This window comes from Ovis aries, chromosome 10, assembly GCF_016772045.2.
Source record: "Ovis aries strain OAR_USU_Benz2616 breed Rambouillet chromosome 10, ARS-UI_Ramb_v3.0, whole genome shotgun sequence".
Lineage (NCBI taxonomy): Eukaryota > Metazoa > Chordata > Mammalia > Artiodactyla > Bovidae > Ovis > Ovis aries.
Window position 1 is genome coordinate 86,225,015 of NC_056063.1, and position 14,745 is coordinate 86,239,759.

The following is a 14,745-nucleotide window of genomic DNA, read 5'->3' on the forward strand; positions in this document are numbered from 1 at the left end:
GCCCATGGAGGGAGTTTGTGGCTGAGAGGAGCAGCCCCTGGTCAGGCAGATGGGCAGATAGGTGGTGCTGTTGCCCTGGGGGTCTTGGGTCTGTCTTCCCCTGCCCTGGACAGCCCCTTGGCGCTTGCCCTGCTTTCTGCCTGGGGAGGGGCAGGCGGGGACGCTTCGCATTTTCCTGGCCCACTCCCTGGCCTACGATTCTGACTGCCAGCACTGACCGCTGTCCTGCCCTGTCCAGGAACCCATGTCAGGCCCTGGGACCCGGGATGCCCCAGAAAGTGGCATCAGCCCTGGGCCGGGCTTGGGGTGCTCCAGGTGAGGCCTTGGTGGAGTCCTGGGGCTGTGCTCGGGGAAGGACAACTCACAGATGGAAGGGGTTCTTGCCCTCGCGTGGCCTGGGCTGCTGTTCCCCACCACCTCTGAGGGTCGCCCCAGGGGCCTGTTGGCCCTGGTGAGCCCCTCACCTCCCAAGGCCTCAGTAGCACCCCACTGCGGCCAGGCTGGCCTTCCTCAGCACCATGCTCGTCCCTCCCGCCTGGACAGCAGGGTGTCTGGAGCTATGGCCCCAGGCTCAGGGCACCGGGGGCACCGTGGGGACACTGGGGATGCGGGGGCGCCTGGGGACATCAAGGGGGCACTGGGCACATGGGGTATGGGGGCACCTGGGGGCACCTGGGGACATGGGGTATGGTGACACTGGGCACGGGGCTCTAAGCGCGGCGCCCTGTGCGTGAGCTCTGCATTTTATCATGTCACGTGAAGTGCGTCAGAAGATCACGGGGAGCCTCTCTTTGGGGCCTGGGTTTCACACGGGCCAAGTGTCGTCCACCCCTGGAGGTGCGCAGGACTCTAGACAGAGGGCAGGTCTGTCTGTCCATCCTCCCAGGACTCGAGGTCACGGCACAGGCAGGGCCGGGATCCAGGACCCTTGACCTCTGCGCCCTGGAGGCCAGAGCAGGGCTGCTCCGCACAGGCCTGGGTCAGGCCCCTCCGTCCGCCCGCCGCTCGCCACCAGCACAGCCTCCTTCTGGATGCTTGTTAGTGAGCAGAGGAGAGTGCGGTCTGTAGGGTGAGGAGATGTCAGGCCGCCGCCTCCTGGTGGCTCCGGCTGGACGTCAGCGGGAGGCCGGAGGGCCGGCCCGCCACCAGGGGGCGCTCCAGCCTCCCGGCGGGAGCGCAGAGAAGGCCGCGGACTCGGCCCTTGCTCATCCGTTTCCTTGGAGCTGCAGGAAGAGACCAGCCGACGCTCGGGCACCGTGGCCCCCGAGGGCAGCTGCCTGGGTGCGGGCTGCCCTGCTAGTGACCCCTCACCGCCACCCGCCACCCCGCCTTCCTGCTGCAAAAGCAGGGGGAATAACTGGGCCCGCAGTGTGGACGGGAAGGATGCCAGTCCCTGCAGGGCGGGCGGCGGGGTGCAGGGCAAGCCCCGCCCTTGAGGGCCCGCCGCTGTGGCCACGAGCGCCGCCCTCAGCCCGCCTTCCCCAGGCCCCTTCCCCGCCCAGCCCACCACCCGCGTTTCCTCCTAATCTGTCAGCCTGGCGGCAGGTGGCTGCTCCGGGCGGGGCAGCCCAGAAGCACCGCTTCCCAGGGGATGCAGCTGATGTCTACTGGGCAACGAGCAGAAAGTCAGGACGCGCTGGGCGTCCATGCTTGTCTCCCCCAAGAAGGGAGGCGATGTCTGTTGGGCAACAAGCAGTAAGTCAGGACGCGCTGGGCGTCCATGCTTGTCTCCCCCAAGAAGGGAGGCGATGTCTGTTGGGCAACAAGCAGTAAGTCAGGACGCGCTGGGCGTCCACGCTTGTCTCCCCCCAGACTGGAGGCTTGAGAGGTCAGGGTTTGTTCAACCACCATGTTTCCCCGGAGTATCACCTGGCGCAAGGCAGGCTTTCAGCCAACACACGTCGATGGTGGGCAAGTGTTTATGAGGATAAAAGGAAACATCGTAAATAAAACAAAACAAGAAAATAAAACACCCCCAAGACTAGTGCAATGTGGTGTCAGTTTTGTAGAAAAGCTGTGTTTACCTATCTCCATAGACAGCTGTCTCTACATATTTGAAGCAGAAACAGAAATCCTGCCAGTGGTGGTATGAAGGTCTCAAGGGGACAGGTTACACGCTTTCTGCCAGTTCCCACGTAGCCCACAATGAAAGTGCACGTGCGATTCAGGGGAGACTAACAATGCTGAGAGGAACAGGCTGGCAGCAGGGACAGGCCTTGGGGTGGGGAGGCTGTGTCCACCAGAGCCACTGGGCTGGGCCTGTCCTGGGGGCCCTGCGGCCTCGAATTCACTGGTCTGAGCAGCTATGGGCCTGCGGGGGCTGGGGAGGGAGCTGGGTCAGGCCGGGGGGCCAGCCTCGCAGGCTAAGTTGGGGGCCCTGAGGAATGGGGTCCTACTGGGGGTAAATGCCCCCCTCCCGCCTGCAGTCCGCAAGGGCCGGCCTCCAAGCACTGAGATGGACAGACAGCTCCACAGCCCGCGGGGCGGCAAGGGTCGGTGCTCAGCCTCCCTCCTGCTCGGGGGTGAGCGATCTCGCCGCCAGCAGTGACCTTAGGGCTCGCCCTCGGCGAGGCTGTCAGCTTTTCGTACCCTGCAGGTCCAGGTCACGGTGTTGTCTCTGCCGGCTGTGGCCCAGCTCCCCAGGTAGGGGTCTCTCTGTGGCCTCAGCGGGCCTGGGGGGCCAGGTCGAAGGCTCTCAGGCCGCGTCCACCTGCCTTTCTAGAGCCTGGCCTGTGGGCTCCACCACTCCCACCCCCCACCGTCTGCTGGTTCTCACGAGCCGCCCCGACTGGCTCCCTGCAGGCACCCCGGCTGACCCGGGAGGTGAGGGCTGCCCTGCACGGGGCCCTTCCGTGGCTCTGAACAAGGCCAGCTGCCTGTGGTGGCCAGGGACGGACAGGGAAGTTACCGGCCTGGGACCAGTCACACTCCTGGCCTGTGGCCTCCTCTGGCCGATTCTCCGGAAGCTTCTCTCAGTGGCCATCTTGGTGGCTGGGTGCCAGGACAGGGAGCTGTCACTCAGGGGCAAGGACGAGGGGACACTTGCTTGGGAGGCTGTGCCTACTGGTGGAGGCCGTGGGCTGTCCTCAGGAGGCGCTGTAATGCTGTGTCCTCCGTCTCGGGCTGAGCCAGACACGTGGCCGGAGGCGGGCTGCCAAGCCCCAGCTGGTTACCCGGACAAAAGAGCCACAGGCCTCGCGGGGTCCCCCTGGGGGGCTCCCCTTCAGGCCCTGCCTCCCCCGCCGTAGGCAGCGTCTCCCTGTGGCTGCCTCTCCCCCGTGGGGTCCTCAGGGCTCCCAGTCCAGCTGTAGGAATGCCCGCCCCTGGTTCTTTGGGGACCAATGCCCACGCCCCTCAGTGCCCTGGTGGCAGCTGTGGTTGGGGCCAGGCCCCTGGGGGTCTGGGGCTAAGTGAGGTACTGCATGACCCCGTGACCCGGGAGGGGAGGTGTGACCCCGTGACCTGGGAGATGAGGCCCTGAGCTGCCTGCCTTCCCTGATGTACATTTTCTGGGACAAGGTCTGTGGCAAGAAGGGGTGGGGCCCTGGAGAGGTGCAACCCCTTTCGTTCACTTTTTATTGCGTGTTTGGAAGATGGCCTCATCGCTTCCCAGGGGCGGAGCATCCTGTTGGAGCGGTCATGGCGCCTCTGAAGCAGGCTCCTCCGGTGTCTCAGGACAGCTGTCTGCGTCCTCACCCCTCCCTGGCAGCTGGCCCAGGAGCCAAGTGGAGGCCCAGTTACTGGCCAGAGGGGCACGTCTGGGGTAGGACCCGGGAGGCAGCCTGCCCTCCGCCCGCCCCACGCCATGCTCTGCCCCTCCCTCAGCCTGCTCCCTCCCCGAGCCTGAATCACCTTCTCCAGGCTGCCCACTCTGCTTCACCTTCTTTCTGGTGGAGTACGGGATGCAGCACACCCAGCTGGTCCTGGACCTGGAGGCCAAGGGAAGGGGTGAGAGGCACGCCACCCTCCCACCAGCTCAGCGTGAGTGTGGGTCCTGGTCCTGGACCTGGAGGCCAAGGGAAGGGGTGAGAGGCACCCCACCCTCCCACCAGCTCAGCGTGGGTCCTGGTCCTGGACCTGGAGGCCAAGGGAAGGGGTGAGAGGCACCCCACCCTCCCACCAGCTCAGCGTGAGTGTGGGTCCTGGTCCTGGACCTGGAGGCCAAGGGAAGGGGCGAGAGGCACCCCACCCTCCCACCAGCTCAGCGTGGGTCCTGGTCCTGGACCTGGAGGCCAAGGAAGGGGTGAGAGGCACCCCACCTCCCACCAGCTCAGCGTGAGTGTGGGTCCTGGTCCTGGACCTGGAGGCCAAGGGAAGGGGTGAGAGGCACCCCACCCTCCCACCAGCTCAGCATGGGTCCTGGTCCTGGACCTGGAGGCCAAGGGAAGGGGCGAGAGGCACCCCACCCCTCCCACCAGCTCAGCGTGGGTCCTGGTCCTGGACCTGGAGGCCAAGGGAAGGGGTGAGAGGCACCCCACCCCTCCCACCAGCTCAGCGTGAGTGTGGGTCCTGGTCCTGGACCTGGAGGCCAAGGGAAGGGGCGAGAGGCACCCCACCCCTCCCACCAGCTCAGCATGGGTCCTGGTCCTGGACCTGGAGGCCAAGGGAAGGTGAGAGGCACCCCACCCTCCCACCAGCTCAGCGTGAGTGTGGGTCCTGGTCCTGGACCTGGAGGCCAAGGGAAGGGGCGAGAGGCACCCCACCCCTCCCACCAGCTCAGCATGGGTCCTGGTCCTGGACCTGGAGGCCAAGGGAAGGGGCGAGAGGCACCCCACCCCTCCCACCAGCTCAGCGTGGGTCCTGGTCCTGGACCTGGAGGCCAAGGGAAGGGGTGAGAGGCACCCTACCCCCTCCCACCAGCTCAGTGTGCATAAGCTCGCCAGCCAGAGACGGCTCCCAGGCCCCTCTGGGGCCCTCCCCTCTCTTGCCTCGGCTTCTCCATCGCAACAGGAGCCCCTTGAACCAGAGAGGCCTTGAAGGCCCGCTGAGCGTGACGCCCCGTCCACCCACAGCCCAGCCGTGAAGAGGCGTCGCAGGTGGACAGTGCCCACCCCAGCCCAGTCAGTGTTTGCAGAGGACTGCGGCCTGTGCCTATTCCTGTTGGGGGGACTCTGGGGGTTCCACTCCCAACCAAGGCTCTCTCTGGGGTCAGACGGCTCCTCTTCACAGGGACCTCCTTGGCTCTGGGCCAGTGTCCCAACGGGCCCCTGACAGGCGCCTCAGTGCCTGAGGGGGCCGACTGAACGGACTGAGGCTGCAGGTGAGCAGGCAGGTGACCCCGCCTCCCTGGCACGCATCTAGGCACCCCCCCCCCCCACCACGAGCAGACTCTGTCCTGTTCGCCAAGGAGTTGCCAGCCGCCGAGGCCTGGTTCCTAGGCCTGGCCCCTCCACAGGTTCTCTGGGGCAGCTGAGCAGAGTGTGGGAGCCAGACCCAGAGGCTGAGAGGTGGGCCTGAGCCTGCCTGGCCTGGGGCAGAAAAGGAGCTGCCAGGCTTTGACCCAGTCCATCACCGTGTCCAGTAAGAAATGACGAGAAAAGCAGATGCTAGCATAAGACTTTCCCAGCAAGCCTAGCTCCGAGGCTGTGCCAGGCAGTCCTGACACCCTGGTAGAAGCTGTGTGCCTGGCCGTGTGAACAGAGATCAGCACAGGCTTGGGGGTGACACTTCCTCACAGGGACACTGTCCCCCCGGAACCCAACCCGGGGAGAGGCAGTGACAGCCACCTCCAAGTCGCAAAGGGCCGGGACACTGCGGCCAAGCGCGTCTGGAGGCGCAGGAGCGTGGCCGGAGGGTCCCCTGCCCGCAGCTCACCCATGCTCCAGCCTCTGCTCCCGGCCCCTCAGGGCCCAGGCTCCCAGACGCCCCCACTGCTTCCAGTTGGTGGCACGTGGGTATTTTAAACCTTCCCTCTCTGCTGTGCCACTTCATGTGGCTTCATTTATTTTAAATGACTATCAGTTTACAAAGTGAACAGAGAAATTCTTCTTTTTAAAACTGTGCAAGCAAATCAGCCAAGATATTAATTCGGTCAATTCAGATGAAGAGCGGATGAGCTGCTGTTTTCTTCTCTGTATCATTTAAAGTGCCACTGACCCACAGCCCTTGGGCGCATGTCGCACCTCCTGCTGGCTTCAGAGCCTCACGATCTCCACCCCGGAGGGTGGAGGCGTTGGCACAAACACCCCCTGCCCCCCAGGCTCCCCTGAGTGGACGCCTCACTCACTCGTCCTCCGACACATCCCCCATGTCCTTCTGGGACCGCTTCTCTTCTTTCGTGATGCACGTGACCACCTGTGGGGCGGGAGGCATTAGGGACCGAGGCTGGACCTGCTGGGCCCGCCGAGAACAAGACGGGATGTGGAGACGGCCCCGAGCATCCTCCCATGTGGCGGGGCTCCGTCAGGCGGGGGTTTCTGACTAGGGGACCCAGACCAAGGAGCCATGCCCTTGACCCTGGAATGCAAGTCAGAAGGCCTGGTCCCTCAGTCCAGCTCTGCGCTGGCTGAACCTTCTTGAGTCCTTGAACCCTGTCCCCTCGGTAACCTTGGGATGAGTCAGCAACCAACTCTCTTCAGCATGCATCCTGTTCTGAGGGCAAAGAGCTAGGAAGTACCGCCTGGAAGGGAGCAGCCCCCGAGGCAGGGGCTTACTTTTGCCAAGAGAGAATTAGAGAGAGCGTCCAAAGAGGCGGCTACTCACTACAACAGAAACAGAGAATATTTGTGTTGGAAAGGCCAGTCAAGGTTGACCACTGGGTCAACCACTTCTGTTTACAGAGAGTGGTGCTGCAATGGTGGTGGTGTTGAGGGTGGTGACGGCGATGCTGACGCTGATGGAGACAGTGAGTGGGGTGGTAGTTTGATGATGGTGGAGACAGGGACGATGGCGGCGGTGGTGAGGGTAGTACCTGATGCTGGGGCTCTCCGGGCGCCAGGCAGTGTTCTGAGGGCATGACAGAACAACGCTGGGCTGCGGTATTGAGAGTCCCATTTTGCAGATGATAAAACTGAGGCATGGAAAGGCATGGTGACTTGTGTGAGCCTTCCCTGCGTGTGGAGACTAAGTCTTCCAGCTCCTGGCTTGGACCCACTCACCACCCCAGCACAATCCCACAAGAGGTTCTTGAGGCCCCCGGGCACCTCGAGTGTTGACCCAGGCCCTGGGGTCTCTGGTGGTGCAGGAATGCGTGTGAGTTGGCGTGAGGGACTGAGAAAGAGACCAGGCGCCCTCTGGTCCCTAGGCCAGTCCTCAGAGCCCGGGTCCCGTCTCTCCTCAGCAGCCAGCACACCCTGCTTGGGTGGGGTCCCGGGACTGCTGTGGGCCCTGAGCACGCCGCTTCCTGTGGGTGGCCGGGCTTGCTCAGCTCTGGCACTTACCTCCTCAGCACGGTCTCCCAGGTCAATCTCCACAAACACAGATGGTTTCTGTGGAGGGAAATCAGAGACTCGTGGATGACGGGCGTGGCTGAGCCGGGGGAGTGCAGCTTCCTGGGAGGGGCGTGGGCTCGAGTCCCGCGGTGCTCAGGTCTGGGCATTCGTCGCCCCGGGGTCTCCGTTCTTGGCTATGCGTGGTGGGAGCTGTTGGCAATGGGGCTGGCGAGGCCTCCACGGCAGCCCTGGCAGAGGGTGGGGAGGTCTGGCCTCCCCCACACCCTCGGGCACCTTGTATCGGGGCCCCTGAGGACCCAGAGGGGCCCCCATCTTTACCTGCTGAGAACCAGAGCCTGGGTGAGCAGGCGCGCCGAGATCTGGGCAGCTGCTGCAGGCCCACATGCGCCCGCGGGCCCCGCTGCAGGCCCACATGTGCCCCCGGGCCCCGCTGCAGGCGCCCCTCCGCCTGGTGCGCAGCCGCACACAGGGCCGGGGGCCTGGGGGCTGTGTGGGGGCCGCCCCGCGTCTCAGGCTCAGCCCCGAAAGAGCTTCCTGTGGGAGTGCCTGGGTCGACACCGGGAGAAGTGTTCCTGGGAGTGGAGGGAACCCCAGAACCCCCGGACATAGGCCCAGGGCCTCCGTTGTAAACCCTGGCATGACCACCCAGCTCCTCTCCACCCCCGTGAGCATGGGAGAAGGAAGGCCCCTCCTGGGGGCGGGCGGTGTCCAGGGAGGGCTGTGCCCCAGGCTGCTGGCCGGGCTGGGCCTCCCCGTCACAGCTGAGCTGAGGGAGCCTCAGTCAGGACCCCTGCTGCCTGGCCCCCTGAGCACAGCGCTGCTTTGGGAGCTGGGGTTAAGGCACCCCTGGGCAGACACAGGCCCGGTGCCGAGGGAGCTAGGGGCTGGTCCAGCCCACAAGCCCAGCTCCGGCGGGGGACCGACCGGCGTCCACAGCAGAACCGCGCCCTGCAGCCTTCCCGCCTAATCCGCCACTGAAGCGAGACTCTCTTGCCTCTTTCTCCAGAAGGTCGTCTAGCTTGAGGGACTCAGGCTCCTGTTCCTGTAAGGAGGCGGCGGGACAGACTGGGTAAACGGGGCAGGGCTGAGCCAGGGGGTGGCCGCCCAGGCCGGGGGCCCGGCCCACCTTGTCCTCCGGGGTGCACTCGTCCCCGTCCTCCCCTCCAGCTGGCTGCTCACAGCGGGTGCTGGCCTCCTCCACCTTCGCGTCCTCCGGCGCCTGCCCACAGGCATCCTGGCCCCCGTCCTGCTTGTCCTCCAGGCTGGCCTGGCTGCAGGGCGTGGAGAGAGTTGGGAGACGGCTTCATGCTAACCCTAACCCTAACCCTGACCCTGGGAGCCCGTGCGGTGCCCCTGCATCGGCAGAGGGCCGGGGGCGGTGGGCAAGGCAGGCCCAGGGGGAGAGGAGGTGCAGAGGCATGAGGGACGCATGGCTCCGAGGGGCCCATTCCGACCCAGACCTGCCCAGCACGAGGGTTGCCCAGGGCCCCAGCAGCCTCCCGGGCAGCAAGCTTTCTTCCTGAGATCCTGGGGAAGGACTGCAGAGACAGGTTCCAGGGCCAAGGTGCTGGGCCAAGCCAAGCTGCGCTGCTGTTTGCGGGGTGACCAGCCCCTCTGAGCCTCCCTGGACCCTGTCACCCTCCATCAGGGCCTTCAGGCCTCACTCCCGCCCTGCCTCCCACGTCCCCGCAAGCGTCTGCACCGCTGCCTCCGCTGTGCCAAGGCTGCTCACCAGCTGGCATCTTCTGCTTCGCTCCTGACGTCCTTCCCCGGGTCTTCGGACTCTGAGGAGGGGCAGCAGAGCTGTGGTCAGCCTGCAAGGATGCTGATGGGCACCCGTGGGGAGCCCAGGTCTGCTGCCCCTGTGTGCATCCAAGTCCCCCGGCATCCTCGCCCAGGAGGCCACCAGCCCTGATGTCCCCATCAGTATTTTGCAGGCTAGTGAGGGGCCCTGAGGGATTGTAGCTGGGCCGAGGGGGTCCCCGTGGGGCCTCGTCCCCTCAGTGGAACTTAGGGGGGCCTATGGTGTTGCTGTGTTCTCCTGGAGGCAGCGGAGTGGGGACAGGGGACGCTCGGCCTGCAGCCAGTGGGCCGCGCCACCCCTCTGGAGGTGGCATCTGAGCCGCAGTGGCCCCGAGGCGCTTCAGGGGCAGGTTTTTGACTGGGGGGGGGGTCTCTCCGTGAACAGAGCACGGCGCCTCACACACGGGGAGCAGGGGGGCCGCGTCTCAGGGCCTCGTGGGGCTGGCAGCATGAGTCCTGAGTTCTGAGTGGGAGGCCGTGGCTTCCTGGTGAGATGCAGGCTACTCGCTCCAGAGCTCGGAGGTCACAGTGGGGTTCCCACAGGCCCTGGGGCCCCAGAGGACCCTCGGAAGGGCCCCAAGCTTCCACACTCCAGCCCCACAACCTTGCAGCCCCTTTGAGCCTGAGGTGCCCCTTGGCTGCTCCAGAACCCCCCCAGTGGCCTGGTTCCCACCCCCAGCCCCCCACACACACCCTGGGCCCTGGCCCTGCAGCCGGCGCAGCCTCGGGAGGCCCCCAGCTTTAAAGAACGCTTTCGGCAGGATGCCTGGCAGGACGCCTCTGGCGGCCACGGTCCTGGAGGGTTTCCTACAGAATCTGCTGGCCAGATCAGCTAGCCACTCAGGGTCTTCTCAGCTCGCAGGCCTCGGGCCTGGGGGCACCACCAGGGAGGCGGTCAGGGCCAGCCCCCTGTGGGTGCCCTGCCAGCTGTGCCTCTTCATTCTCTGTCCTTCCCCTGGCCCCGAGCCTGTGTCCCCGGCTCCTGACATCCTCCAGTGCCATCCTTCAGGGGGACCTGGGCCCCCTGCCTGGGGTTAAGTGGCCTTCCGCGGAGGGAGTTTTCTGCCAGGCGCCCTGGGCTGGGTCATTCCCTCGCCTCAGGCTGGGTTCCCTGCAGGTGAGAACTGGGTGCTGGGCGTCCTCCTCCATTTCCAGCACCCGCACGGGCTCCGGGGCCCCTGCTGACCTGCGCTGTGCTGTCCCCAGGCAGGCCCTGTGCACCCACAGACAAAGTCCTGAAGGCCAAGGGCTCAGCCGCAGTGGGCCTTCAGAGCACATTTCAGAGCTTGACCGCTCTCAGCAGGAAGGGCCCAGGGGGTCAGGAGCCGCTGTTCGCAGGCAGTGCTCCAAGGTGACTTCTGGAAAATCTTTAGCAGCCCTGAGCCTGCATGTGCACGTGTGTGCCCGCGTGCTGGTGCACGTGTCTGTGTGAGCACAAGTTTGCACGTGTGTGAGCTGCCACGTGTGCCTGTGTGAGCATGTATACTGGTGCACGTGTCCATGTGTGCACAAGTTTGCACGTGTGTGCTGGCACGTGTGTCAGTGTGTGTGCCTGTGTGCTGGTGCACGTGTCTGTGTGTGCAAGTTTGCACGTGTGTGAGCTGCCGCGTGTGCCTGTGTGAGCATGTATACTGGTGCACGTGTCCGTGTGTGCACAAGTTTGCAGGTGTGTGTGCTGGCACGTGTGCCTGTGTGTGTGCCTGTGTACTGGTGCACGTGTCTGTGTGAGCACAAGTTTGCACGTGTGTGCTGGCACATGTGTCAGTGTGTGTGCCTGTGTGCTGGTGCACATGTCTGTGTGTGCAAGTTTGCACGTGTGTGAGCTGCCGCGTGTGCCTGTGTGAGCATGTATACTGGTGCACGTGTCTGTGTGAGCACAAGTTTGCAGGTGTGTGAGCTGCCACGTGTGCCTGTGTGTGAGCATGTATACTGGGGCACATGTCTGTGTGAGCACAAGTTTGCAGGTGTGTGAGCTGCCGCGTGTGCCTGTGTGTGAGCATGTATACTGGGGCACATGTCTGTGTGTGCACGTTTGCACGTGTGTGAGCTGCCGCGTGTGCCTGTGTGTGTGCCTGTGTACTGGTGCACGTGTCTGTGTGAGCACAAGTTTGCAGGTGTGTGAGCTGCCGCGTGTGCCTGTGTGTGAGCACGTTCTAGTGCATGTCTATGGGTGTGCGAGCATGTGCACGTGTGTGTTGGCACATGTGTCCCTGTGTATGCGAGTGTGCAGCGTGTGTGCTAGCGCCTGAACCCTATGTGTGTGAGTGTGTGCGCACGTGTCTGTGCGTGGGCTGGCCGCGTGCTCTCCCTGCTCCCTCCTCCTGTGTGGACTGACGGGGGGAAGCGTCAGCAGGAAGAGCTGGCTCTTCTCCGCTCTGCCGCAGCTGCCTTTTCCTCCAGCGCACCGTCGTCAGAAAGGGAGACTCTCGTGCTGGTGGGTCCCCCGTCTGCCTTCTGAGGACGACCCTGCACTCACCCGGGTTCTGGGCATGTCTGCAGGGTCTGCAGTGATCTCCAGGGAGACGGAGGGCTGCTTCCCTGGGCCCAGCGAGCAGCCTCAGGAGGGGGTGCAGGGGGTCAGGGGTCGGCCTGGAGGTAGAGCACCCCCTTTGCTGCCTCCTTTCAGCTGGGCTCTAAGCGACCCTCACACCACTCACAGGTCACTGTCCGAGACTGAGATGCCCCTGTAGGTCTGGGATGAGTGCGGAGGGTGGGCAGGCCAGGTGACGGGGGGCTGACATCGCAGAACTCTCTGCACAACCTCACCAACACTGCCTTGCAGGCAGGGTGCCACTCACTCCCTCCACAGCAGGAGAGCCTACTCCGGCCCGTGGATCTCAGCAGGTCCCACCACGCGGAGCAGCCCGAGGCCCAGAGCCCACCCTCGGAACGGCCCTCCTCCTCCTGGACACGCCCTGCAGGAGGGCTGTCGGGGGCAGGGGCTGATTAGGGCTCCGAGGCTTCCAGCGGCTCCTGCGCCTCCGGGCTGGTGTGTCCGCGGCCCCCTGTCTGCGACCTCGTGGTCTCAACAGCCACAGGCCAGGCAGCACCAGCCTCCTCCCTTGTGATCCCTGTGTGCGAGCATCAAGGCCAGGAGGGTCTCTAGTGCTCCCTCAGGCGGCCACGTCTTGTTCCATTTGACCACGTGGACAGCGAGGCCCGCTCTGTGTTCCAGCCCCTCTGTGCTGCCCGGGGCCTCCTGGGCCTGGGGCCTCGGGGCGGGTGGGCACAGGGCAAGACGAGGCTCAGCTCGGTGCTCCCGGCCGTCCAGCCTCAGGAAACTCCATGGTGCTGGACGGGAAGGTCTGAGGCCAGCGTCACTGGGGAGACGCCACGGCCACCTAAAGTGTTTCTGAGCAGGTTATGGGTTGGTTTCCTTTCGGGGACACAGCCCTCCTGAGAGCCTGACATGTGCTCGGATGTTAATGGTGGGAGGTGGGGGAGACAGAGTGGTCTCTGTGCTGTGACCTCCTCCTCCGATACAGCTTTGGATTTTTCAGCTGGGAAAACAAGTATTCATACACCACGACCTCTTACAGGCACTCCTAGGGCTTGACAAGCAAATCGCATTCCTGCTCACTGTTTCTTTTCCTTGGCCTGAATGACAGTCTTGGCAAAGGGTGCTTGCTGGCATGGCCTTCTTAGGAGAACCATGACCTGGGAGCCCGGCCGATGAGTGGCAACCCGCCCTTCTCCCCACCAGCTCAGGGCCTGGGCCCCGGGGTGGCTGACCCTCGAGCCAGTGCGCTGCCTGGTGCTGACCCTCAGCACCAGCGTGTCTTGAGCACTCGTGCCCACCTTGGGCACACTGCTGCCCACTTGTGGGTTAGAAGCCCGCTGGAGTGGGAAACACAGACAGCGCAGTGTGCAAACGCCACGCCGTGTGTGGTGGGCGGCTCCAGCCCCACGGGTTCCCGCTGCCCCGTGAGGCCCCTGCTTTCCACAGCGGAATCGAGGCTCGCCCTGGGGCCTCACTATGAACCCAAGACACTTTCGCGCCACCTCAAGAGCCAGAGGGGTTCCCACAGGCCCAGGTCTCTGTCACCCCTTTCTCCTGCCCTCACCAGAGCTTACAGCAGGCCCCCCGAAGCCCTGGGCCAGCCCCCAGGATGGGCCCCCGCGGCCCCCGGGCCCTTAGGATGGGCCCCCTCGGCCCCCGGCCCCCAGGATGGCCCCTGAGGCCCCCGGGCCCTTAGGATGGGCCCCCGCAGCCCCCGGGCCCCAGGATGGGCCCCGAAGCCCCCGGCCCCCAGGATGGGCCCCACGGCCCCTGGCCCCCAGGATGGGCCCCCGAGGCCCCCAGGCCCCCAGGATGGGCCCCCGAGGCCCCCGGCCCCCAGGATGGGCCCCCGCAGCCCCCAGGCCCTCAGGATGGGCCCCCGCGGCCCCCAGGCCCTTAGGATGGGCCCCCGAGGCCCCCGGCCCCCAGGATGGGCCCCCGAGGCCCCCGGCCCCCAGGATGGGCCCCCACAGCCCCCAGGCCCTCAGGATGGGCCCCACAGCCCCCAGGCCCTTAGGATGGCCCCCACAGCCCCCCAGCCCCCAGGATGGTCCCCGCGGCCCCCGGGCCCTTAGGATGGGCCCCACAGCCCCCGGGTCCTTAGGATGGGCCCCCACGGCCCCCGGCCCCCAGGATGGGCCCCTCGGCCCCACGTGCAGGGATTTGGGGCCCGAGTTAGCTCGGGGTGAGCCGCCTGCCCCCACCTGGCTCCTTGCACAGCCTCTTGATGCAGCTTGGCGGGTCCCCCTTCTGGAGCAGGCCGCCCACACTTCGGCTCCGCTGCACCTCGCTGGCCGCCTTGAGGTGTGCAGGGCCCACGCCCAAGGGAGGGGCGCCGGGGCCAGGCCGGTGCCTTCGGTGGGTGGCCGTGCCGTCCTTGTCCATCCTCCCCGCCTTCCGGTCACGGCAGAGTGGGGCGGCGCTCCCGAGGGGCCCTCAGCCGGAGCACATGGCTTCTGCCCGGCAGGGAGCTGCCCACAGGCGCCGGCCCTGTTGCTAGGTGGCCCCTGTGACATCACCGCAGGCACAGAGGCCAGCGGGTGCCCGGCCCCAGGTGCAGCTCCAAGCGGCCTCCCCGGGCCCCCGGCCGCAGCAGAGCGTGGTCGGGGCCGGCACGCGGCTCCGGGGCCCCTGGCGCCGTGCCTGTGGAGCCTTCAGTGAGCCCTTTGGCTCTTCGCAGGGATGAAGGACTCAGGGGGCGGTCTGGGCCCTGGTGGCCTCCTGCATCCTCCCCACGCCAGACGAGGGGAGATTCGCTCAAATGTGCCGTCGAGGGGGCAGGGGCCACCTGGGGACAGGCCCCTCAGAACCGCACTGACGAAACATTTCCCTGCCTTTTAAGTGGGGCCTTTTGCTGGCGTGTCTGTAAGCGGGGCTTGGGCAGTGTCCACAGCAGACGCTGTGGGTCTGGAGCCCGGGGTCAGCAGTGCAGGCGCAGGGTGGGCTGCTCTCTGGAGGCCTCTTTCCTTGAGTGTGGATGCCGTCTCCTCACCACGTCCTCACGGGGTCGCCCCTGTGTGTGTCTCGGTCTTAATGGCCTCTTCTTAAAAG

General features: G+C 65.6%; 1 protein-coding gene across 2 annotated transcripts; it reads right to left on the reverse strand.

Annotated features, from left to right (window-relative positions):
- Positions 1 to 1,903: 1,903 nt before the first annotated feature.
- Positions 1,904 to 14,107, reverse strand: C10H13orf46 (chromosome 10 C13orf46 homolog). Of its 2 annotated transcripts, XM_012184974.4 has the most exons (8): positions 13,899 to 14,107; positions 9,124 to 9,175; positions 8,518 to 8,662; positions 8,386 to 8,433; positions 7,380 to 7,427; positions 6,227 to 6,294; positions 3,853 to 3,929; positions 1,904 to 3,709 (listed from the first exon to the last, which is right to left on the reverse strand). In XM_012184974.4, the coding sequence occupies exons 1-8, from the start codon at positions 14,077 to 14,079 to the stop codon at positions 3,693 to 3,695; spliced, it is 636 nt and encodes a 211-aa protein (XP_012040364.2). In that variant the 5' UTR covers positions 14,080 to 14,107; the 3' UTR covers positions 1,904 to 3,692. The 2 variants fall into 2 exon arrangements, with proteins under 2 accessions (XP_012040364.2, XP_042111042.1); XM_042255108.2 differs by lacking the exons at positions 8,386 to 8,433; positions 8,518 to 8,662; positions 9,124 to 9,175; positions 13,899 to 14,107 and having other exon boundaries at positions 3,881 to 3,929; positions 7,380 to 8,250.
- Between the last annotated feature and the right edge of the window lie 638 nt (positions 14,108 to 14,745).

Excerpts from the sequence above, each read along its gene's own strand:
- C10H13orf46 (XM_012184974.4), bottom strand. The coding sequence starts at position 14,079 with ATGGACAAGGACGGCACGGCCACCCACCGAAGGCACCGGCCTGGCCCC. Across the intron at positions 8,663-9,123 it reads GAAGCAGAAGATGCCAGCTG|CCAGGCCAGCCTGGAGGACA; the intron begins GTGAGCAGCCTT and ends CACGCCCTGCAG. Across the intron at positions 6,295-7,379 it reads TGGGAGACCGTGCTGAGGAG|GTGGTCACGTGCATCACGAA; the intron begins GTAAGTGCCAGA and ends CCCGCCCCACAG.